This window comes from Antedon bifida, chromosome 7 (genome assembly GCF_963402885.1).
Source record: "Antedon bifida chromosome 7, ecAntBifi1.1, whole genome shotgun sequence".
Lineage (NCBI taxonomy): Eukaryota > Metazoa > Echinodermata > Crinoidea > Comatulida > Antedonidae > Antedon > Antedon bifida.
In genome coordinates this window covers 23,202,420-23,227,719 of record NC_136232.1, presented here as the reverse complement: position 1 = coordinate 23,227,719, position 25,300 = coordinate 23,202,420, and the positions used below count along the sequence as shown (strand labels likewise).

The window sequence follows — 25,300 nt, the reverse complement described above, 5'->3', positions numbered from 1 at the left end:
CTTACTTGACTGAGTGTTTTCAAAGAATGCCGCATTGTTTTCCTCCTAAAAGTTTAAGACAGCGCCATGAATCAATTCAATATGGCATAAGGAAATAATAGGGGCGATATAAGCATAGGCAGAGATAATACCTCGTGTCGGACCATGGATTAAAGAATCCATGGTCGGACAGATTTCGCCCTGCCTAAATGTCCAGTGGTATTAATTGAATGATTCATTCCTGGGTTCGATGTCCATCAACATCATCAGAATTATTTAGAAGGGGTGAGGATCAATTATAAATTTAGGATCTATCTTGTAATTCGTTATGACTCAATTGGCGTACCATAACAGGTGTCTTTACAGACCCTGTTTTTTTTTTATGCGTACGTGCATGATGACAATGCACTTCTGACATGACCCGCGAGCCTTGTCTAAAGTCGATAAATTGCATTTATAAGAAATTAGTGGGTAAGTACTGTTGTGATTTGTTAAATATTAATCATATACTGTAGAAATATTAGACACGGGTCTCTGGTATGATTCGAGGCCAGTCCATGAGGATAAATATACGTAGGCTAGCCTAGGCCTAGAGGCCAGGTAGTAAGTCGGCCTCCACCAGCTCACTCTGTCAGCAGATGACAGTCAGATCAGGAACGATGTGGTGCACGTGCGAGTGGCCCGTCACCAGCCTATTTCGAACGCCATTCATTACAAAAAAAGAAAAAAGCAAGGGAAGCACTCTTATTTGATAATAAGGGGACACTTTAACAACTAGGCTAGCTATCCATGAAATAAGCCGGGGTGAATATTCTTTTTAATTTTAACATCATTCATAATCATCATATATATTCATGCCTGGGATACAGGTGTCCAGAAACTCAGATCTAGAAAGCTCAGATCTCAGATTTATCTGACTTTTCTAGATCTAGAAAACTCGGATATATTACTTTTCTAGATCAAAAAAACTCAGATATCAATATCTGTGTTATGCGCAATTTGAAATTGCGCGAAGAATTCTTGCTGATATTAAATTGCGCAATCAACAACGCATCAATAATTTCAAATTGCGCAAAAAAATCCTTGCGCAATTTCAAATTGCGCTGCACAATTTGTAAATAGTTCTTGCGCAATATGACACCTTTGCGCAATTTGAAAACGAACTGTAAATTTTCAAATCGTGCAACAGAATTCTACCAGAATGCGTGCTAACGTCTACGATCGGTTAACATTTAATAATAATAATAATAATTTATTGGAAACTCAAAATGAAACATAATATTAACTAGAGGGTACTCCGAGAGTACAAACCTCCGCCTACTGTAAAATTCCCCTACATAAAATTCCCCCTGAATATTTTTTTTTTGCATTTTTTTTTATTAGTTCTAAGTCTAAATATGTTAACTGCACACTACAAAGTTGTGGATGACAGTGTGGTGTAATGGTTATGTATCCAGCCTCTCACAGTTGAGATCGCAGGTTCAAGTCCCACTTAGGTTTTTTTTTTTTATTATTTTTTTATTTCTTTTTTTTTTTTTTTTTGTGGACCTTGATCTTTGACCCTGACCCTTCAAAATTTAACCACAATTATATGATGTGTCATTGATCATTGTGGCTAAGTTTGGTGAGAATCGGATAAAAACTGTGGTCTCTAGGCAGTAAAATAGTTTTTTGTTAGTTGTGACCTTGACCTATGACCTTTTCCTCTCAAATTCGAACTCCGAGCTTTTGGGGCATAGATCATTGTTGCCAAATTTGGTGAGAATCGGATAAAAACTGTGGCCTCCAGGCTGTTCACAGACACACAAACACACGCACACAAACATACAGGGGTGAAAACATAACCTCCTTGGCGGAGGTAATAATTAATGCTGAAGATAACATGTGTATAATACACAGCATAAATGGCATACACAATTAAATAATATTATCACTGTAACTTGAAATAAATCAAAATAAATGTAAAATAAAAAAATTCATGTAATGAGTATAGTAATACACAACATAGTCTACCGCCACAAACGTTTAGACTTGCTATCAAAACATAAAAATGACTGATACATAGTATAGCCGCCAGCCGCGCCCGCCCGGAACACCACCGCTTCGTTTTCCTTCGTCGGGTCTTCGACAGTATGCTAACAATAACAATATTTTCACTACTAAAATAAGGAAATGCGATATTATCTTTAATTTTGAATCATTCTTAGAAATTACTATAAAAATATGGGTGTGCATGATTTCACAATCTGTCGAAAAACCTTGCGCAATTTGCAGATTACTTGTGCAATTTAATACGTTGCTTGCGCAATTTGAAACACATGTTTCAATTCAAATTGCGCAAGGAATTGTTTGCGCAATTTTAAATTGCGCAAATTGCGCATAACATCTGAGTTTTCTAGTTCCAGAATGGAACTAGAGGGTTAGGGTTAGGGTAAACTCAGGTCATCAAATGATTGGTTGATAGGTCATTTGGATCATTCCATTATTAATCAGAAGATAGGTCATTTGAAATACTAGAGTAAAAACTGATTACTGTTTCTTACTAATATTGTAACATGTAGAAGCTGCCTACGGCTTAAATCATAAAGAAAATACAGTGCACGTTATGTTAATATAATGTAGGCTTAAAAAATGAGTATGTACGAGTTGGTGTGGGTACGCGTTGGTTGAGGTATGATTTAGCCAAGTTGGGAATAGTTAAAGTTATTTTGGGTACAAATTGACACCACTTCTAGCCCTACTCTTCGCGATACATCACGATAGCGCTTTGAGCCTTGAATTGAGTTTGCTTAGCTAGGCTACGTCAAATGCTAAGCCTACATTTTAAAAGGTGTATACTGTATTTCTTTATGATTTAAGTCATAGACCGTTATTACAAGTTGCAATAATTATTATTATTTAATAGTAAGAAAACGTATAATACTGTAGTATTTCAAACAAGCTACCCTCTGATTAATAATGGAAAGATCCATTTGATAATCTGGGTTTTATAGTTCCAGATAGAAAACTCGGATCTTGATCTGAGTTTTCTAGATCTAGAAAAGTCAGATATCTGAGTTTTCTAGATCTAGAAAAGTCAGATATCTGACTTTTCTAGATTAGAAAACTCAGATATCTGAGATCTGAGTTTTCTAGACACCCAAATATTAGACATAGTCTCTGGCATGATAATTCAGGGTATGACTCAATTGGCGTACCATAACCGGTGTTTTTAAAGACCCTGGTTTTTTTTATGCACTTGCATGATGACAATGCACTTCTGACATGGCGAGCCTTGCCAAAATAGATAAATCGCATTTATAAGAAATTAGTGGGTAAGTTAGTCCAGTTTTATTCAGGTCCCAATGTTCCCCTTAATAAATAGGGTTAATTTCGGGTAATTTCTACTTATATTTTATTTATAGTATTAAGAAGTGAAACATGGAAATTGATCGTGTAGTTGGTGGAGTGCGCCATCCTTGGGCGACGTCCGATGAAATCCTAGAAGCAATGAATACATTCGAAGTTCGTCAAGACGATATCTGGGTGATCACATTTCCAAAAGCGGGTAAGAAATGTACAATTTTTCAGGTCTTTATTTAAGCAAATAAAACCACGTTTTGAGTTGGTTTACCACTGTAATGGCTAAATGTTGATTAGACTATGGATGTGCCTTGTGAGGAGCCTCGAAGTGAAATATTGAATAAAAAAAAGATAAAAAATGTTAATTTACAATGCTTTTTTTAGGAACTACATGGATGTCAGAAGTGATCTCCTGTCTATACCACGGAGGTGATTTTGACAAAGCTGATGAAATTGTATTAAACCAAAGATTTATGTTTTTGGATCTTGCAAGACCTGGAGCAGATCCGCCTCATATATTGGCAGCTAAAAGACCTTCTCCGAGGTTTCTGAAGACCCACCTGCCAAGCCATCAGATGGCAAAGGAAATCAACACAAAGAAACCAAAGGTACAGTAACACATACCCTATCCATGGAGGTATATTTACACCTGCCATGCCCTATCCACACACTACATAGGTAAGCATGCAAGAATTATAATACGAATAATTTCATAACCCGTTTTGTATCAAATACGTTTTACATTCATTATGATTTGGATTAAACTTATAAAAATATTCTTGTAAAAGAAATAATGTATATATATATTCTGTTGATATAAAATAAATGTTACGTCTAGTACCACGAATAATAAAAAAAATGTTTATGAGTTGGGTGGTGGGGAATATTTCATGAGTTGAAAGATTAACTGCTATTACGGTGACTACAAAAAAGCTAAATCGTATATAATGTCAAAAGCATACAATAGTGCAGATTATTGCACACCACATGAACCTCAATCATCCAAACAAATGAAAAGAATTTACTTACATGTGTTATACTGAATAAAAATGAATGGATTTGAAGATAAATAGCAAAATTGATTCTCTCTCTCACTACTTAGGGGACACTTTCTTGACTGTATAATAAACCAAGTTTTTCTTAAAGGCCATGTGTGAGCAAAAAATGTCTGCTAATCATACATTCCAATAATTATCAATCTATAGTTTCCCCTATGTTTCACACCAGCTTGTTGAAAATCAGCACTTTCTTATCAGTGTGGGGATAGTTAAAATTACACAGTAAAATCTCTATTCTTTTGTACACAAATGTTGTAAATAGAGAGGCATTTTTAAAAAACTATGAAAAATAAACAGTGTGGTAAAAAATGTTATCAGATGGCTTAATATAGGTAATATAACTTGAATTTTACATTTCTAGGATTTTTTTTCATGCTATAGCAAAATTATCCACCATATATCCACCATCTTTTTTTACCTTCTACTAGGGAGTCACCAGACAGTTATTACATTAGGTTAAACTACCTAACTACTGAAAAAAAGGTCTTCCTGGTTTTTATAGCAGAATTTTGTATTTGACCATTTTAAGGGAAATTCATGTTATTTCATCTTGATTTGGTATTTGGTTTATGCAGTGTTCTCCCCAGGATTCACATCAAGCGTCACGCTTCCCCCCCCCCCCCCCCACGCGGGGGGAGGGGGACCATTCCGACACTAAGTACGTGAGTCACAGCCCCACCATGGTTGGGGCTGTGGCGAAGCGATTTTTGGTAATTGACACCCTAGATGGCCGGAAATGGTACACTCGCACGTAACATTCATGTTGAGTGACACCTCTAGTTTGTCCGGAAACAACACTTATAGCGCGCTAGCAAACAGCAAAACGATCATAGCCTACTTTTTCCGCCGGTAAACATACGCGATAAGAAACATTTTTAGCGTTCATTACGAACGTCAGGGGGAAGTCCCCAATGAAAAAAAAATATGCCTACTCATCAGTAGGACAACTCTGTAGTTGGTCGGAAAGGACACTTCATAGCGCGCTAGCAAACAGCACGATCGTAGCCTAGCCTACTTTTTCCGCCGGTAAACATACGCGATAAGAAACATTTTTTGCGTTCATTACGAACGTCAAGGAGAAGTCCCCAATGAAAAAAAAATATACTCATCAGTAGGACAACTGTAGTTCAACGACGTTGTTAAACAAGATTTTTCGATGATCTGTCGGCTGGATTATTGAGGTGGGTGCGATAAAATATAAATATAATATACTTCAACGATCGTCGGGTTGAGGTGTGGGTTTAACTTTGGTACTAAAAGTGGACACCCCTAATTTTACACGTATAATGGACTACACCATGCAGGAACGCACATGGTATTTTCTTATCAGAGGGTGCGTGTACGTCAAAAGGAATTGTTTTTCCTTCGTCGTACACGACACACGTACGTACGTCGTGTGAAATTTCTTATCAGAGGGTGCGTGTGCGTCAAATGGAATTGTTTTCCCAATGTATTGAATTGCGCGTGTTCGATCGGATCGGCGGTGGTAGTGGGAGGATAAGCTAGGAGTGCGTGTAATTTTTTTTCAACGAAGGCGGCTAGCTCGATTATTGAGGCGGGGGTGGTGCGACTTTAATACTTTCAGTGACCTCCGATCGAGGAACGTTTTTAGCTTGATTATTAAAAGTGTATACCCCTGTATTTTAATGTACGTAACTATCTATACCACGATTTACCACGCACACGGCGGCCGGGACGATAATGTTTTGGTTTACACAAATTAATATGTTCGATGTTTTGTCTACTGTGTAGCGTTTAGGGAAATCCCTTGCAACGAAGACAGGCGATAGTTTTGCGTCTCGTCTGAGTCGTGTAAACAAATCTTCTTGACATTATTTTCTATCTACTTCAGTGGTTTTTATTGTGGTAAAACTCGGGAAGGGCACTCACGGCCAACGCAAAAAAGGGCAGGCCAGTAGTGGCCGTGGGTGCTGTTCATTTTCGAGGGCATTGAGGCCAACTGGGAGGGCACCGACGGCACTGGCCGCGGTAAAATTCGAGGCCTGTAACGTTACCGACGAAAGAGTAAATCCCACCGATCCATAGAGAGTCGATTCAGTGTGATATTGAAAATATCATTGATATTTATTTTTTAATTTTTTAATACACATAACGTTTTTACAAGAAAAACAATACAATCAATCACTGTTTTATTTACAATATACAAGTTACCGCATTTTTTAGACGATTCAGACAACAGCCAATACTAGAGAGATCGAAAGAGAGACATGGCAGTAACAAAACACGTGTTTACATCTCTCGACGGCGGCCGGTGGTGAAAGCGCGTCTCAGTTGTTATAACACCAGTCTTTTGTTTCTTGGCTTGTGGTCATGTCACGTGTCTCGTATGCATTAGGCTCTTTATGCATGCCGCGCCTCAGCTCTAGAAAGTACCTGCCTGTTATTAATCTATTTTTAGATTGGTTGTGGTTGATATTTTTAAGCGTCACGGATAAGGTTTTAAGCGTCATGGCCGATCGTAAAGCGTCACGGTATAGAACCCAAGCGTCACGGTACCGTGACGCTTCAAAGGCCTGGGGAGAACACTGGGTTTATGTACAATTAACCAGATATTAAATTTAAAATGCATGCCTGTACCTGAGCTTTAAAATAACATTCTGTATATTTTTAATTTATTTATGTTTCATCTATTTTTACTATAGATAGTGTATGTTGGAAGAAACGCAAAAGACAACGCTGTGTCTCTCTTCCATTTCCACCAATCACTCAAGGCTTTAAGAAGCTATGACTCATGGGAAGACTATTATAACGCATTTATTGACGGCGATGGTAATAATTCACATTTATCGTTCTTTTTTATTATGTCACTTAATTAGACCCAGTCAATATAGTACTGTAATAATAATTTCTCCTGGTTTAGAATTGCTTTATTGTATATCCATAAAAATTAATGTTTTATTAGGACAGGTTATAAAACTTATTTATATATATATTATTAATATTTATCATTAGAGATGTATTGTCCCCCTGAAAAAATAATTCTTAAAAATGTTGTTGAATATGACATTTTAATGTCACATAATATTTTATGACCAAAAATTAGACTTAAGAAAAATTTATTTACCTGAAAAAAATTGAAAGTAAAAAATAGTCAATTGGCTGCTAGCCAATGGGTTTTTGGTTGAATTTAACCATTTATTTTGTCATTTTATAAGTGAAAACATTATTTTTGTCATGTTTTTTTTATGGAAGTATTAACTTTATTAAAACTACAAAATAATGTATTCAAAGTCTGATTTAATTAATCTTCATTTTTCATGTTTTTGGGAGACAATACATCTTTAATGTTATTCTGGACCAAAAAACCTTGAAAAATTGTTTAATAAAGAAACATATGTTTTTAAACATTGGCCATGACTCAGTCACTCTTCATAGTTAGTATTGTTTGTACAGATGACAAAAAATTGGTCAACCTATAGATAGCGCTATAGTTCAAACAAAATCAGAGCCATTACAGTATATTGAATTGAAAAATGCGTTTAATATATGGCTCTGTGCGCTCCATGTACTTTCTACGCGTGCACGATTCTCTATAGTAATGCATTGTTTTTAAATTTTGTTGTTTAAAATCATGTTTGCAGTAACTTTGTAATTTTTTTATTATCCCAACAAAAACCTTTAACAAATTTAAATTTGATATTAACTTTGATATTTAAAGCCTTGTGAATGTTATTTATTTTTAAAGCAAAGGACTCGACTCCATACTCTACATAGGCATAGTTGGACACAAAGATGGCCGGTGTGCACCCCACATGACTTTCTGAAATCTGCCATTAGCCATAACTCTTTTAATATATAGCTCTGAACAAAATTATTTCACCCATTTGGTTTTGTTTTTAGTAAGTTGATTGAAATGGTGTATCAGTAGAGCATAATGAAAGCGTGCACAATCACTATCATGTTTTATGTATCCGAAACAATCATGAGAAATTGCATCTTTAGCCAAAGACGAGATATTACTAAAAATTGTTGGGGCACTAGCAATTACCGCGAGACTTGCGATGTCTGCAAATATTATTTGTTATTCATATGTTTGACATAATGCACATTACCAAAGAACTTATAACACAAGAATCTCCTGTTCGTCCAAAGCGTGTAACAATTTCGAAAGGCATTGTAGGATAGAATAGAGCTAATGGGTGGTGCCATTGTGAGCCATGGAGTAGCGCGTCCTCATCAAATTAAAAAGTCAAAATCTGTAAAGGGGATCTGCTATACTATAGGCGGGATAGAGTAATTGACTGAGCCCTCTATAGGAATTAATAGTTTTGACTTTCTAGTTTGGAGAGGGCGCTGCTCCATGCCGTCGCTCAGTTTGACCTTTTAACCCTGTACTTCCGATACTGTGTTTTGATTGCAAATTGAAGAACAGGAGATTCTTGTGTTATAAGTTCTTTGATATTACCTAAAATATTTTGTTGTTAGTTCATGGTGGTTCGTGGTTTGATATGAACTTATACTGGTGGAATAGAAGAAATGATGACAATGTATTATTTGTCAAATACGAAGATATGAAAAAGGTAGGATTTTAGTTATTTATGTATCATGTATATTATACACAATATTTAAAAATTTTTTGCATCGCTTCATTCATTCAATATTTTCATGTTTATCTGTGAAAAAGTTTTTATCGGCAGGCTCTATCTCTCTTGCAGGATCTTGGATCCGTCGTTACACAAGTTTCAGAGTTTTTCGGTTGGCCGATTCCTGATGGAAAATTAGAAGAGATTGTTCAACACTGCTCGTTTAGTAGTATGAAAGAAAATCCAAAGACAAATTATAAAGTTCTTTCTACGAAATCTGTATCTTCTAACAGTAGTTTTCAGTTTATGAGAAAAGGTAAGTGAGCTAAAACTCTGTAACACACTAAGATAGAAACAGCACACTTACAGTATCATTTGTTGAGGAGTGCAATTTTCAAAAGACAAAACAGAAATTACTCCTGTTTTATTATTATTGACGTTTCTTTAGGCGAAGTTGGGGACTGGAAGAACTATTTTACTGTGAGTCAAAGTGAAGCGGTGGACAAACTCTACGACACGAAAATGAAAGGTTCTGATTTGACGTTTGAATATGAATTATGAAGAGAAATATATTTATAATAATATTATAAAATATTATTATTATTATTATTAAAAATATAAATCGAGGCACTGCTTTTAGTTTATGTATTAATACTAGATCAAGATTTTATTTTGTTGTAACATAGAAACACTTAAATAAGATTTAGGTAATAAATAGTTAATTTAAGATTTCCATTCCAAAAATACCTCAATTTTACCATTCCTTGATTTTTCAATGCGTACACCCATTGTCTTACCTCTTCCAGATAAAAAAGTATTTTTTATTTAACAATATATGTTATATAATTTATATTTTGTTTACATTTTGTCACGTATGGCGTGTCATAACTGTACTTAATATATTATATTATATAAAAGTCTCTGTTTACATTGTTTTCACTGACTTATTTTATATACAGCGTCATTTGAACATGTTTGTTACTGTTAGTCTAGATTCTGCTAGCTAGACAACAAATTTGTTTAATATTCGATAAAAAAAAGAAAAACATTTTGGCACACATAGCGTGTCATAACTGTACTTAATATTTAAGTCTCTGTTAGTGTTTACATTGTTTTCACAGACTTATTGTATATACAGCGTCATTTGAACATTTACTGCGTTCGTCTAGGTTCTGCTAACTGGACTCTGAATTTGTTTAATATTCATAAAAAAAACATTTTGGCACACATGGCGTGTCATAACTGTACTTAAGCTGGAATCGAAATTCCTGTAAGAAAATCTTCCACTGGACAATCTTAATAAATACATAAATAGACCAAAAAATGTAATAATGAGAGATGCAATGCTATATTAGTAGTTTTAGAGAATTATGTCAAAATTGGAAATATACAGTACTATGTTTCATTGAATTGAAGTATAGTACAGTATATAGTGTGTGTTTTGTTGTCAAATAATATTATATAGGCTCAATTTTAATTTTTAAAGTATACATCCTTCATTGCAAGTATTGTGTTACTTGTTGATATAAAGTTTGCATGTTTTAGTGTCAAATAAATATAATAATAGGCTCAAATTTAATTGTTAAAGTATATATCATTCATTGTAAGTATTGCATTACTTGATATAAAGTTTGCAGTACACCACGTATGTAGTTCTGAAAGGGAAACTGAAGAATATAAAAAGTGAAATTGGATGGGATTGGTGTGAAAGCTAAAACAAAGGTGGGAGGGGATTGAAACTAGCTATAGAAGAGCATTGTTTCCTGAGAACTTGCTTTGTATGTGTGTAATATTATAGTCCTACCAGAGAATTTCACTCTTCCCTGGTCCTACCAATACTAACGTCCACTTTTAAATAGCATACCATCAGACAAATGATTCCTAACGATTTTATTGATGACGTCAAAAAAAGTTAATTTTTTTGTATCTTGGTTAGCTAAAATGAACTCTCAGTCTCTGCATTTTGCCAAGTACACTTTTGCTGATTTTCCAGGCGAATCGACTTCGTTGATTGATGACGTGCGTGACGTATTCATATTTCCAACGATTGTATGGCACGCCAAGCTGTCATTTATTCAGAAATAAAGATATCTTAGTTTTAGTATGACTGTAGTAGCTATCTTTCCAACTATTTGTGACGCAAACAAATTGTGCAACCAATCAGAACTCCTGAATGTTTGATTCGCACGAATATTTACTTGAATATGTGGAAAACTACAAAAACAAGCTGTTAAGTTTGTGACTGGACAAATACAATAATTTTGATTAAATAAAAAAACTGAAACTCCGACAGGTGGATCCTGCAAAAACAGAAAAAAAGGGATTGTTTAAAGCTCCTGAATCATAGCGCCCTCTACATAAAATGGAATACGGTACGTGTTTAGCTGCTGCTGAGTACATTTCTAGCAATGAACTTATTATCAAGGTTCTTTGGTTCTAGTCTTTGCGACGGCCGGCGGAAGAAGTTTTTAAAAATAAATTAAAGTAGGACGGCCTACAGCTAGGCGCCAGGTAATTGTACAGTAGATGAGGAGCAATTATTTCACTCCATTGTTGTAGGCCTGCACATTTGCAGATTATTACTGCAGGCAATCCTCGGGATAATCGCAGCCCGATATGCAAACAAGCGTATAAAAAAAGCCTATAAAATTCTTTTGTATACGACTGTTTTATCTACAGGTAATTGAAGAATCTAAATATATGGCGCGCCATAAGTGCCTTAATTAAAGAGACCCAAACAAGCTTGCCATTGCAATGAGGACAAAATGTAGTTTCAATAAGGTATTATAGTAATTTTGACATACTTCCTAAAAATAAAGGAAAGTCGATAGAGTTCCGGGTTCATTTACTGTACTGGATCATACGACTGATACTAGTTGCGCTACGTGCAATTAATAATTTCAATTTTTTGCATAAAAATTAAAATAATATTCATTTTGTTATGTGTTGCCCCTCAAAAAACATGAAATGAAATGAAGATTAATTAAATTAGAATTTGAATAAGTTATTTTGTAGGTTTCTCGTGCCGCGGCTTTAGCCAGCAATGTCCAAGAGGACATACTCATTAAGAAGCTTTATCATCGCGGTAGCTATAGTTCTAAGGCCGACAGTTTTGGGAATTTGTAAACTCGACTATAATTTATAGGTCCCAGCTGCTGGACCCAAAAAACGTCTGGGAAAAGAGAGTCTATGAGGGCTCACGGTTGAACGATTTTGGATTCTCGCCCTTTGATTGTGGTTGAGGCGAATCAACAGACTGGGAAGAATTTTCTCACTTGTACCACCGTGAAGTCACGTTGTCTCTAGAGGGTATTCAGTTGCATGCATACAGGTTGAGGTCACACACACACAGCACATTAAAGTTCAAAATTGACGATTTTTAAATGCCATTTTTTAATTAGTAGATTAATATTTGTTGGCAAATAATACATTGTTGGAAAAGTACACATGTCTTCTTTCAAATGCTGTTGAAAATTAGCAGAAATATTATTCAATGAAGTACAACCAGATTACTAACACCCACCAAAATAGGCATGTTGTGATTTATAATTAAATAGCTATGTTATATTTTGTGTATTTTTGCTATTAACCAACATATTTTTATTTTGTTACACGTTTCCATGGTAACAAAAACATATTTTCTATAAATTATTAATATATCTGAAGAAAAAACAATGATTAATTTTAAAATGTCGAGCGGCATTTTTTGTAAGAAATATTTCTTGTTATTACATTATTTTTCAGGGGGACAAATACATCTTTAATATTTTATTTGTACTGTAGTACAGTATTTAGAAGAGAACCATGGAAATTGATCGTGTAGTTGGTGGAGTGCGCCATCCTTGGGTGACGTCAGATGAAATCCTGGAAGCGATGAAAACTTTTGAAGTTCGTCAAGACGATATCTGGATAATCACATTTCCGAAAGCGGGTAAGTGAAAAGTTTAGCGTTCAGATAGTAAACATTGGGTTATAAACATTCTTAAAATTTAATTCATGCAACAAAACAAGCTTTTTTTTTTTATTAAAATTGTTTTTAGGAACAACCTGGATGTCTGAAGTTATCTCTGTCCTGTACCACGGCTGCGATATTGACAAAGCAGATGAGGTTGATATAAGGTATCGATTTACATATTTAGATCGACCAAGCGGAGAATCTGACGTATATCCACCCCATGTGTTAGCAGCCAAAAAGCCCTCTCCAAGGTTTTTAAAAACACATCTTCAGAGCCATCAAATGGCAAGTGAGATCAACACAAAGAACCCAAAGGTTGGTGTGGTTGTTTATGAATGGAGACATTATTTTTACATCTTGTGTAGACGATTTTGAGATAAATCTAAAAGTTCTTCAACCTTTCAACACTATCTGTCACTAAGCCTAAATAGTCTACATAGAAGTTTACCAGTAAATACTAGATTTATTCTAGAGAAAATTAAACTTAAACATGTCTAAAGTTCTCTCGACGACCTAAAAACGCTATCTCAAGACGACTCGTCTCGTCGGAATTTAACTCAGACAGCACCGACGTTTCGTCGGGCCTCGTACGATGCTGTCTGAGTTGGCCTTTAGCAAACTTTGGAAACCTGAAGTTTGCTAGCGTAGACTAGACTAAGAACCACAAAATGTAGACGTTATATTGGGAAATCACTGAACAAGCGTAGTTCGATTTCTTTCTGATATTCTTAGATTGTGTATGTTGGAAGAAATCCCAAAGACAATGCGGTGTCTCTTTTTCATTATCACCAATCTCTTAAACATTTGAGAAAGTATAATTCATGGGACGATTATTATTCCGCTTTCTGTAATGGCGACGGTAATACTTTTTATCATTTCAGTTTAATACCAAGATTATTAATGACGTCATATATGACGCATGTAGCAATGTAAACATTGTTTCGATTAGTTGATTTAGATTCGTACGGAATTTTGGTTTGGTTTTTGGTACGTGATTTTTTTATTTTGTCTGTTTAGTTCGTGGTGGTTCGTGGTTTAACATGAACCTTTACTGGTGGAATAGAAGGAATGATGGCAATGTATTGTTTGTAAAATACGAAGATATGAAAAAGGTAAGTGAAAAAGTAAATGCATTTTTTTAGTGTCGTGTTAAAATAACGGTTTAATTAATTTAATTTTTGTTTAAACTATGATTTTTAAATTGTTATGGTAATAAATAAAGTCTATGTGACAAGCAAGTAACATAAGATATCTGTTACAGGATCTTGGATCAGTAATTGTAAAAGTTTCAGAGTTTTTCGGTTGGCCGATTGCTGAAGGAAAATTAGAAGAAGTTGTTAAACATTGCTCCTTTAGTAATATGAAGAAAAATCCAAAAGCAAACTGGACAAATATTGTAAAAGTTGAAACATCAAACTTTCAGTTTATGAGAAAAGGTAATTATTTGATTGATATAGTACAGTATTTTGGAAATATAATAATCATTTTTGGAAAGGCAGGTTCGTTTTGACGCTAAATCCTTTTCGATATTACGCAGCGTCGCTGCCAACTTTTTCCGCCAACATGCCTGTGAGTGAGAAACGTTTATATAGGCCTACGAACTACAAGTTTTCACAAATTTGAGAAGTTCAGTTTCTTGCCGTTTTCTCCTTGTTGTAGGTTTAACCAATGTAATACCATTGCTAATTAATCCGTCTCTTTGAATCTAAATCAAAGATTTTCCAAAAATACAGGATATCAAATTAAAAATAAATACCATATTGTTGTTTTGTGCATGGTCGTTTGGTTATCCATACAATTAGAAATACAGTTATACAAATCTGTTCTTCACACTGTAGGTCAAGTTGGCGACTGGAAGAATTATTTCACTGTGAGCCAAAGTGAAACGTTTGATAAACTTTACGAAGAGAAAATGAAAGGTTCAGGCCTGACGTTTGAATACACTATATAAAAAGCAAATGGGAACTAGAAAGCCACTCCGAGAGTGCATACCTCCGCCTACTGTAAAATTCTCCTACATAAGATTTCTCCGGAAAAAAAGAAAATATGTATTTTTGTGTTAATGCTGTGATTTAGGCTAATTTCACTACAAGCATGATTGTGTATGCGAGTTTGGTGTAAAGGTTATGTAACCAGCCTTTCAACTAACAATGATTTCAGTTGACTAACAATAGAACAGCAACGGCAAAAACAAACGGGTGAATTTGAAAATTTGAAATCGGTTTTTTAAAAAAACCTGTAAATTTAATCAAATTATGTTTTAAAATTACAAATCACAAGTTATAACTCTTGCCTCTTGTGCAAAGGTTTTTTGGACAAGTAGTTCTCAAGAAAATGCAATTTCAGTTTACTTGTTAGTTTAAGACTGCTCGCCGGCTTTTGAAAAATTCTTTTAACACTAGCTGCAGATCTGAAAATTATACTAAAAAGTGGTCCAGAATTGGGGCCGTGGTCCTAAAATTTAATGGAATGGTCCTTGACCACATATCTATCTGTATATTCATTTTGGTAAAGATCTTGTATTTACTTTTTTAGTAATCCTGCTAACAAACAAACAGACAAACGCGATCGACTACTATTACCTCCTTGGCGGAGGTAAATTACGTTCAATGAATGATGAATGATGAAACATACGTTTAGTAAGAAAAGATTGTATTGATCAAGACCGCCGATCCGTTTCTGCTAAGACACGCGAGTTATTGCAGGAGGTTCTGTTTACACAGAGGTACACAATGTTAAGCTCTGTCTACACTATCAAACTAGATTGACAATATGATATGCCCAAATATAGTAGTGATATGCCCAAATATGGTAGTGGTATGACATCATCATGTCCATATTGGGGCACATCACATTTTGTTGTCACATAAAGTTTGATAGTGTAGACAGAGCTTTAGTGTATTTTACCAGCAAGAAACGATAGAATAATACTCGACACAATGTCCTTGTTTCATATTGGCTGTAACTGCAGTCTGCTAATTATACATTTGCCAATTTAAAGGGATTAAGCGAAATAATATTATCGTGAAAGTTGTTAAAAAATCAATTTTACTATTTTGTAATAAATTATGTCATAATAATAATATGATTATGTTTGTTTTATCACCTACCAGTAGGCCTATAGTTAGGATGCTCTTGATACAATAGATGATAGGGCTATGAATATTCTATAAGAAATAATTAGAAAAATCAGATAGATTTACCTGTAGTCGCAATCTGATGACCTGATGTTTGTGCGTATGGTACCCAGAAGAAATAACAAAACAGAAATAAAAGAACACGTTTTACGCCGATATCGACTCGACATCTGAACTTTGGAACAAAAGGACATTCGTATTTGAAAATAAACCATATTGTAATTTAGATGAACTTTGGTTGCTTAGCTGTGATATTTATCTTTCATATTTATTCTTACGGACCAAGGTTTATTTGAAAGTTTCCTTGATACAGCAGCACATGTTCGCCACATGTTACATTATGATAGGCCTACTGACTATGCACATTCATGACTAGCTTTGATTGTTATACATCAGATTAGGATTATTGATACTAGGCCAACATGTTATAGCCCTTGACTTACTTTTATTGGAAATGCTATTCATAAATGCACTATAATCAGTTGATAAGACTTATTGACAAAATCTCGCAAAACAATCAGACGGTTTGTGGTTATATCTGTATATATGTTTAAGGTGTATAGTACAGCCGAGTGGTGATTTAGGTGTTTCATACGTATAGAATACTAGGCTGACTAAAACCAGCTTAAACGAAGAAGAAGAGTTTTTAGATTACGGAAGACTGTTCGTTCTGTAAGTGAGGTTCATGATTATTCTTGTTCTTTTTATTTGCACCGACACATAACATAACACATAATGTTTTATTTGAGACCAGTAAATAATTAACATGAAAATTGTGATTATGTTCTATTGAACAAAGTGTCTATATTTTTGTGGATTTTTACTTTTATGTTGAACCAAAGAAACGATAAGGAATAAATTACCTTATCGTTTCTTTGGTTATAAAAGTAAAAATCCACAAAAATATTATTTGGAACCAGATGAATTTATTCAATATAAAGTGTCTATAGTTTAATAATCTTGTTCTTTTTATTTGCACGGGAGCCGGACCATGAAACACTTAATATTTTATTAGAGACCAGCAAGTAATTAACATGAAAGCCGGTTGATCCCCATTTGTGATTATGTTCTATTGAATAAAGTATCCCTAGTTAATCTCAGTTGTACTTTTTATTTGCACGGCGGCCGGACCATGAAACATAATATTTTATTAGACCAGCAACTAATTAACAGCCGGTTGATTCCCACTTGTGATTATGTTCTATTGAACATCGTGGCTCTATTTAATCTTGTTCAGGTCCCAACAAGGAAACTTTTCTTAGCTATCCTTGTGATGAAGGTCTGTTCCTTTGCGAAATGTTTTCTATTTAAGTTTTATTTTGATATTTATGTACAGTATTTTTTATTGACCTTGATTACTTAATAAAGAAACTCAAACTTGTTATTTGCACAGCGGCCGGACCGTGAAACACATAATATTTTATTAGAGACCACCAGCAACTAATCAACATGAAAGTCGGTTGATCCCCACTTGTGTGATAACAATAATATGCCCAAGTCTTTCAAATCCAGCCCTAAACCTAAAAAAAGACTTATTTATAATAAAATATTGATAAATAAAGTTCAATTACTAGTTCAATAGATAATATTTTTAATTAATTTCAAAAGACTAAATTCTTTTTTAAAATTTAATTAAGTGTTAATAGAAATATTCAGAAATACGATGTCATCAGAAACAAACAAAGAACACGCAGAGATTGATCGTATTGTTGGTGGTGTCAGACATCCTTGGGGTACTTCAGATAAACTCTTAGAGGCGATGAAAACATTTGAAGTTCGTCAAGATGATATTTGGGTTATCACATTTCCAAAGGCTGGTAAGTGAAAAAGACATTTGCAAACAGTCAAAATTAGAACTTAAAAATTGATCGGTAGCACTTAATATAATCACCGCAGCAGTACAATACATTTCTTTTATTTCACACGCATCCAACAGCAAACACAGACGCGCCAATTAAAAAAAAAATAAAAGAAATTATAATTTATCGTGCTCATAACCTAAGTCTCATTTGAGGCTTAGGGAGTGGAGTTACAATCCCGGGCACTAGGTTAGGATTGAACCCTGGCACTAGGTTAGGATTGAACCCTGGACCCTGGGTTTGGAAGGCAAACACGTTAACCACCTAGCTCCACTACATTTACATTTGTTTCATGATTTATTTTAGGCACCACGTGGATGCAGGAAATAGTGTCAGTACTGTACCATGATTGTAATGTTGTGAAGGCAGATGAGAAGGCAATTGATGATCGCTTTGCTTTCCTAGATTTTGAGGACAAAAAATCAGATTCTCCATATGTGTTAGCAGCAGATAAACCTTCTCCACGATTTCTGAAGACTCATCTACCAAGTCACCAGATGGCCAGTGAAATAACTATAAAGAAACCAAAGGTGGACGTGGCTACGGATCTACCATACCGTTTATGTTTCGTTAAAGATGTATTGTCCCCTGAAAAATGAATTCTTTTAATGTCACCAAATAATTATCCACTTTTTTATCCAAAAATTGGATCGGAAAAAAAGTATTACCTAAAAAATGTAATTTAAAGCAAACAATAGTCAAATTGGCTGCCAGCCAATGGGGTTTTGGTTGAATTTAACCATTTATTTTGTAATTTTGTAAGTGAAAACATTAATTTTTTCAATTTCTTTTCTACAGAAATGATGAACTTTATTAAAGCTACAAAATAATCTATTCAAAGTCTGATTTTATTAATCTTTATTTTTCATGTTTTTGGGGGACAATACATCTTTAACAGAAGGCATAATTCGTTTTTGATAGTGTCATCTATGTTCATCCTTATATTAACACGTGTTTAGTATAATATCATAGAGCCAATATTTATCTACAATTCAATAACATTTATTCAATAATAGTAAGACAAATAATACAAGAATAATAAACAATAAGAATACAAATACAAAAACAAGATAAGGTAAATAAGAGAAAGGAATGCCATCACTGGGGTCATGATTAGAAGATTTAATTCATGTTATGAAAAACATCTTGGAGATTTAATGAGGTTATTTTTATCAGAGTCTGTTAGGCCAACTCGTTTCTCTTGGGCATTTATGCCGATACTGTATTTTGTTTGCTTCAAAGTTTTGGAATGTACGTGACTGGCGAGCGTGAGCCTTGGGTAAGGGGAGTGCTAGTAGATCTAGGCCTAGAGAGAACTTACATTATTTCTTATGAATATACCCATTTTCTTAATAGATAGTGTATGTTTCAAGAAACCCGAAAGATAACGCTGTGTCTCTCTTTCATTTTCACCAATCACTTAGACTCTTGAAAACGTACGATTCTTGGGATGACTATTATAATGCATTTTGTACTGGTGACGGTAATTTAAATTCCTTTTTTTTTGTGTGGGAAATCGCATTTCTTCATACAGTATAATAAACTTAATTTTATTTTTGCATCAACATTCAATATTATATTAAGCGTACTAACTTTCTATTAAATAACTCTGTAATGTGTTTATAAAATTTCTTTCATAACAAGAAAAAAGTTAGTTTTGCTATGCCTCAATTTCAATATTTAGTATATTTATTTACTTAATGAAATATTTAAAAAATCAATATTAGCCTAATTACCGTATGAAACTTCTCATTGTTATATTAGTTCATGGTGGTTCTTGGTTTGATATGAACCTTTACTGGTGGAATAGAAGAAATGATGACAATATATTATTTGTCAAATACGAAGATATGAAAAAGGTAATTACAGCGTGTAGTAAAATATGTCGTACTAATCTCTAATTCATCTGGGTTCAAATAATCTATTTTGAAAGTAGTCACTCGCACATTATTTTCATTAAAAACATTTAAGACATTTTTACATGTCAAAGTTCAGTTTAGAAAGAAAGTGAAGCTAATTAGACATACAGTGTCATTACCGTCCTTTATCCCGTGAAAGATACCAAAGAATAATGTTTAGATATAAATAACTGACTGAGATGGAAATAATAATTAAAGCATATCAACTATAATGCTAATAAATTCATAAAAAAAAGAATTCTGAATTAAAAAATATTGGATCTCGTTTGTGCAGGATCTAGGTGCAGTGATCACGAAGGTATCCAAGTTTTTTGGGTGGCCGATTCCTGATGGAAAACTCAATGAGGTTGTCCAGCACTGTACATTTAGTAGTATGAAAAAGAATCCAACAACTAACTATGAGAAGATGAAAGAATTTGCATCGAACCAAGATTTTCAATTTATGAGAAAGGGTAAGTTTTCTTTTCTATACACACACAAACACATACCATCACAACATTTCTACCATGCTTTGATGACATTTTGGTTTCTTTAAAATGTAGGACAAGTTGGTGACTGGAAGAACTATTTCACCGTGAGCCAAAGTGAAGCGTTTGATTTTCTGTATGAAAAAAAGATGAAAGGATCGGGTTTGACGTTTGAATATGAACTTTGAATTGATCGTTTAATAAAAAATCAATCAAATCAATTTCTTAATCAACGTACCAGCATTAGATGGGTAGCAGCTTATCATTTACATGTACATGTTTATTACTTTTATATTCATAAGTTGTGTTTCCTTTGCATATACGGTAATACTTTTGAAGTTTTTTTCTTAGATTTATATACAAATGGTAAAGATGTATTGTCCACCAAAAACATGAACAATCAGACTTAAAATAAGCCCTTTTTAGTTAATCAATAGAGGTAATTCCTTCTGTAGAAAAAAATGAAAAAAAGTAGTTTTAACTTATGAAATATGAAATGACCAAATAAACGGTTAAAAATTAAATCAAAAACAAATTTGACTGTTTTTTACTTTGAATTACAGTTTTTTCGATCCAATTTTTGTTCAAAGTGAATAACTATTGTGACATTAAAATGGCATATTCAACAAAACAAGTTTAAACTAGTTATTTTTTTCAGGGGACAATATATCTTAAGGAAAGAATCTTTGAAATAGTCCTAACAATTTCATAATAATCGTGTTTAATGATATTATATAATAATCTACGAGTAGTGAGAATAGACTCAAAAAAAAAAATACAATAACAAATAAAACCTTAGATACAAAAACAAATATGATTCAAAACAAGTGTTACGTCAGAGCAGACTTAAATTATAAAATTGCTGGTTTAATTTATTACGTAATAATAATATTACTATACTTTTACGAGACATGAACGAGGCCATCATACGATTGGTGTATTTTGAAAAAATAAAAAAGCAGGGGGTATCCGGGAGTTTGATTAGTTGCTTTTATTGAGACACATGACCAGGATCATTATAAATAAGATTCAAACACATTTTTGCTAGTACATTGTCATTGGCAATCGGTGAGCAGTTCTGAAGGGACACGACGGAAAAGCTTGATTTACGTTATTCTATTTTCTTAGGGCTGTGGAAATCGTTGGTAAGTTATTGAATTATTTATATTTGAATTTAATGTATTTCAAGCAAAGTAGTAAGCCTCATTATTTTTATATACAGAAAGAGTTTAGTACTTTGAAAAACTGGTTTTTATTCGTATCATGTTCTAGTTATTCCGATAAGTATATACTGTCTCTATTTATCGCTTTATGCTGATAAACAACGAAAACTACAACAACAACAAAAATGTATATAGGAAATGCTTTTATTTATTATTTATTATGTTGTGTTTATTGTTTTATGTTTTTTATGTAAAAGGGTCCTGCGAAAACAGAATTGTAAAATTCTCTATGCAGGATCCTTGCCATCATTTATATTATTATAAAATTAAATTTATAAACGATGAGTAAATAAATGTGAATTGAATTGAAAAATTGTAATACGTTACAGGAACAAGATGGCATCAGAGACAAACAAAGAACATGCAGAGATTGATCGTGTTGTTGGTGGTGTCCGACATCCTTGGGATACTTCAGATGAAATCTTAGAAGCAATGACAACTTTTGAAGTTCGTCAAGAGGATATCTGGGTAATCACGTATCCAAAATCTGGTTAGTGGCACATAAATAATAGTATTATACAAATAATTAATGTTTATGAGTGTAATAGTACAAATAATGGCATGAGGTGAATGATGAAAGGTTATATAACGAGGCGATAGCCGAGTTGATATTTAACTTTCATCATTCACCAAATGCCATTATTTGTACCATTACACGAGTATAAAACATTCGAAGCGGGTTTTTTTTTCGTACACAAAAATGTTTAAAAAGTACTATTAAACGATCGTTTAATAGTGCGTACTATTGCACGCCATCACAATCGTCCAATCAAATGACAGGAATATATTTAGGTGTTATATAAATATAACTATCAAACTTTATGTGACAAATCAAATGCGATGTGCCCAAATATGGAAGTGATATGCACAAATATGGTAGTGATATATGGGCACATCACATTTTTTGTCACAGAAAGTTTGATAGTGTAGACAGAGCTTAACAGTAACATCCGGGAATGTTACATAATGTATGGATTGTCAGTTATCTGTATCCGCCACTGCTTATTAAAGCAATATTTTAAGATATCGTCCCTGAAAACATGAAGCTTAATAAGTCGGGCTTTGAATAGGCCATTTTGCAGTTTTAAGTTACTACTTAATTATTCACTTCCGAAAAAAAAAACATAACAAAAAGAACGATTTCTTTAAAAAAAAAAGACAAAATAAACAGTTATATTTAACCAAAAACAAATTAACTGACGAATAATTTGACCTTATTTTGCATTTTTCAGGTAATTTATAATCTGTATTATCATCCAATTTTTGGCAAAAGTAAAATTAAGTTATTATTACATTAATATAAGATGGTATTGGACAACAAAATAAAAAAAATATTCTTTCAAGGGGACAATATTTTGTTTTGGAAAATAAATAATATAATACCTTCATCCCTGTTAATTTATAGATTGTCTTGTTACCTTCTAGGTATGATATTACGAATGATCTTATTTTATAAATATATAAAACTTTATTTCGCAAATAAAATGCATAGCCAAAACATACAAAAGGTATAATGTAATGTAATGTCAATTTATGTAATTTTGTAGGTACCACGTGGATGCAAGAAATAGTGTCAGTACTGTACAATGACTGTAATGTTGTGAAAGCAGACGAGAAGGAAATTGATGATCGCTTTGCTTTCTTGGATTTAAAATTATCCTACAAAGATTTTCGACACGTTGTAGCAGCCAAAACACCTTCTCCGCGGTTTCTCAAGACTCATCTACCAAGTCATCAGATGGCAAGAGAAATCAAAACAAAGAAACCAAAGGTAGGGCTCCGACTGTTCATCTTAGCATAACGCCTATTTTAGTCTTTCTTTTTTTTTCTGTTTTATATTTTGTTCTTGTTCATTTTTTCTTTCTTTTTTTCCTTTTTTTCTTTTTTTTTTCATTTTTTCTCTTTTTTTTTTTTTTTTTTTTCTTCTTTTTTTCCTTTCTTTTTTCTTTCTGCTGCCTGCTAAAAACAATTCAATAATCCAATCCAATCCAAAAGATAACATTTTCCCATTACGTAGTACACCCTTTGATTGCAGAAATACCCTCATGCTATTAAAATGATATCTATTATAATATTGTATAGATAGTGTATGTTGCAAGAAACCCGAAGGATAACGCCGTGTCTCTCTTCCATTTTCATCAATCACTTAAACTCTTTAGACGTTACGAATCCTGGGAAGATTATTACAACGCATTTTGTGCTGGTGACGGTAAATATCGATAATAAATAATGAGTTCGATTTTCGACAACCTATTGTTTCATCTTCTTCATCTTCTTCAATTTTAAGGAGCAAACTTCATAGTTGAAGGCTACTGCTCCACTAAGGGTCCCATTGTGACATCGGCAGCCAACTACGGCGCCAATTCGTCTGTCCACGACAGTGTGTGTGTATGAATGAACTAGTACACCGGGGTAACCCCCTACTCGTCTCGAAAGATGTACTAGGTTCTTTAAAGTGCACATGAGCCAGATGTACACTGGACCTATGGTTTATAGTCCTTATCCGAGAAGACTTGTTCTACCACCAGAACCATGGAGCAAGTGAGCCTCGAACCCTTGCCAATGTTATGGCTATGGATTTCGGTTCCACTGTCTTAACCGCTCGGCCACACTCACTCGCTGGATCCATCGAGAGAAATCGATAAATAAGGAAGCATGTCTAGTGTCGTATTCGTAATAAATTAACATGACGTAACAGGTCCTAGGTTGTCGCATGAAAAGTTTCCGAATGTTGACAGTTAAGCTCTGTCTACAAACTAGTGTGATGTGCCCAAATATGGTAGTGATATGACGTCATCATGTCCATATATGGGCATATCACATTGTTTTGTCACATTATGTGATAGTGTAGACAGAGCTTTAAGCATCGGTATCATTTCAATATTTAAATTAAGATTTTTTTTGTCAATTCGTTTTATTTGTATCTGTACTTATTCATAAGTATTAAGTAAGTAATATTTTGTATTAATGTTTAAAAAAATAACAAATGACATCAAAAGAAGGGAAAACATTTTTTTTTTAAATTACATAAATCAGGCAACTTTATGAATATTGAGTTATTTATTCATTATTGTTTTTTGTCTAGTTCACGGTGGTTCGTGGTTTGATATGAACTTATACTGGTGGAATAGAAGAAATGATGACAATGTATTATTTGTCAAATACGAAGATATGAAGAAGGTAATTTGCATTCGTTACAGTAGTAGCAGGATTAAAATAGAATTGTTTTTTCCTAAATTTGTTGAGTTTAGAAGAGATTGTACAGTTATGTTAAATGTGGCATGGTGTGTTATGGGAAAAAGAAGTTTGAAAATGTTATGAAATGATGGAAATCTAATATTGGATCTCGTTTGTGCAGGATCTAGGTTCAGTGATGACGAAAGTATCCGAGTTCTTTGGGTGGCCGATTCCTGATGGAAAACTCAATGAGGTTGTCCAGCACTGTACATTTAGTAGCATGAAAAAGAATCCAAAAACTAACTATGAGGAGAAGATACCGCAATTTTCAAGAAACCCAGCTTTTCGATTTATGAGAAAAGGTATATTTCTTACTGTTTGTTTTGTATAAATAAATGTAAAAAAACATAATCATGTATAATATTTAAATGAAATTTTGATTTCATCTCTTCTAGGACAAGTTGGTGACTGGAAGAATTATTTCACTGTGAGCCAAAGTGAAACATTTGATGTTCTGTATGAAGAAAAGATGAAAGGATCGGGTTTGACGTTTGAATATGAACTATGAACTTGTTGAATTGCATTGTTTTGTTGCTTTATATATTTAGGAAAATTGTCAATGATTAGTAGGCCTATTCAT

The 25,300-nt window shown here is 33.7% G+C and overlaps 2 protein-coding genes across 2 annotated transcripts; both read left to right on the top strand.

Annotated features, from left to right (window-relative positions):
• The first annotated feature begins 369 nt into the window (after positions 1–369).
• LOC144849011 (uncharacterized) lies at positions 370–25,297 on the top strand. The gene is made up of 18 exons (XM_078705964.1): positions 370–450; positions 12,712–12,854; positions 12,964–13,193; positions 13,611–13,737; positions 13,896–13,990; positions 14,140–14,314; positions 17,653–17,832; positions 18,181–18,404; positions 19,231–19,357; positions 19,639–19,733; positions 20,068–20,245; positions 20,336–20,447; positions 21,813–21,973; positions 23,031–23,254; positions 23,566–23,692; positions 24,569–24,663; positions 24,842–25,022; positions 25,116–25,297. The coding sequence occupies exons 2-18, from the start codon at positions 12,728–12,730 to the stop codon at positions 25,226–25,228; spliced, it is 2,571 nt and encodes an 856-aa protein (XP_078562090.1). The 5' UTR covers positions 370–450; positions 12,712–12,727; the 3' UTR covers positions 25,229–25,297.
• Positions 3,219–9,526, top strand: LOC144848798 (sulfotransferase 1B1-like). Its single transcript, XM_078705729.1, has 7 exons — positions 3,219–3,293; positions 3,384–3,526; positions 3,706–3,929; positions 7,043–7,169; positions 8,826–8,920; positions 9,056–9,239; positions 9,372–9,526. Exons 2-7 carry the CDS (start codon positions 3,400–3,402, stop codon positions 9,482–9,484), a joined length of 870 nt encoding a protein of 289 aa, XP_078561855.1. The 5' UTR covers positions 3,219–3,293; positions 3,384–3,399; the 3' UTR covers positions 9,485–9,526.
• Positions 25,298–25,300: the final 3 nt, after the last annotated feature.

What these genes read in the sequence shown, in the direction of transcription:
- LOC144848798 (XM_078705729.1), top strand. Translation starts at nt 3,400, where the DNA reads ATGGAAATTGATCGTGTAGTTGGTGGAGTGCGCCATCCTTGGGCGACG. An exon ending in CGCATTTATTGACGGCGATG is followed by an intron (nt 7,170 to 8,825) that starts GTAATAATTCAC and finishes TTTTGTTGTTAG; the next exon opens with TTCATGGTGGTTCGTGGTTT. An exon ending in TTTTCAGTTTATGAGAAAAG is followed by an intron (nt 9,240 to 9,371) that starts GTAAGTGAGCTA and finishes ACGTTTCTTTAG; the next exon opens with GCGAAGTTGGGGACTGGAAG.
- LOC144849011 (XM_078705964.1), top strand. Translation starts at nt 12,728, where the DNA reads ATGGAAATTGATCGTGTAGTTGGTGGAGTGCGCCATCCTTGGGTGACG. An exon ending in CTTTCAGTTTATGAGAAAAG is followed by an intron (nt 14,315 to 17,652) that starts GTAATTATTTGA and finishes AATTTAATTAAG; the next exon opens with TGTTAATAGAAATATTCAGA. An exon ending in TTTTCAATTTATGAGAAAGG is followed by an intron (nt 20,246 to 20,335) that starts GTAAGTTTTCTT and finishes TTTAAAATGTAG; the next exon opens with GACAAGTTGGTGACTGGAAG.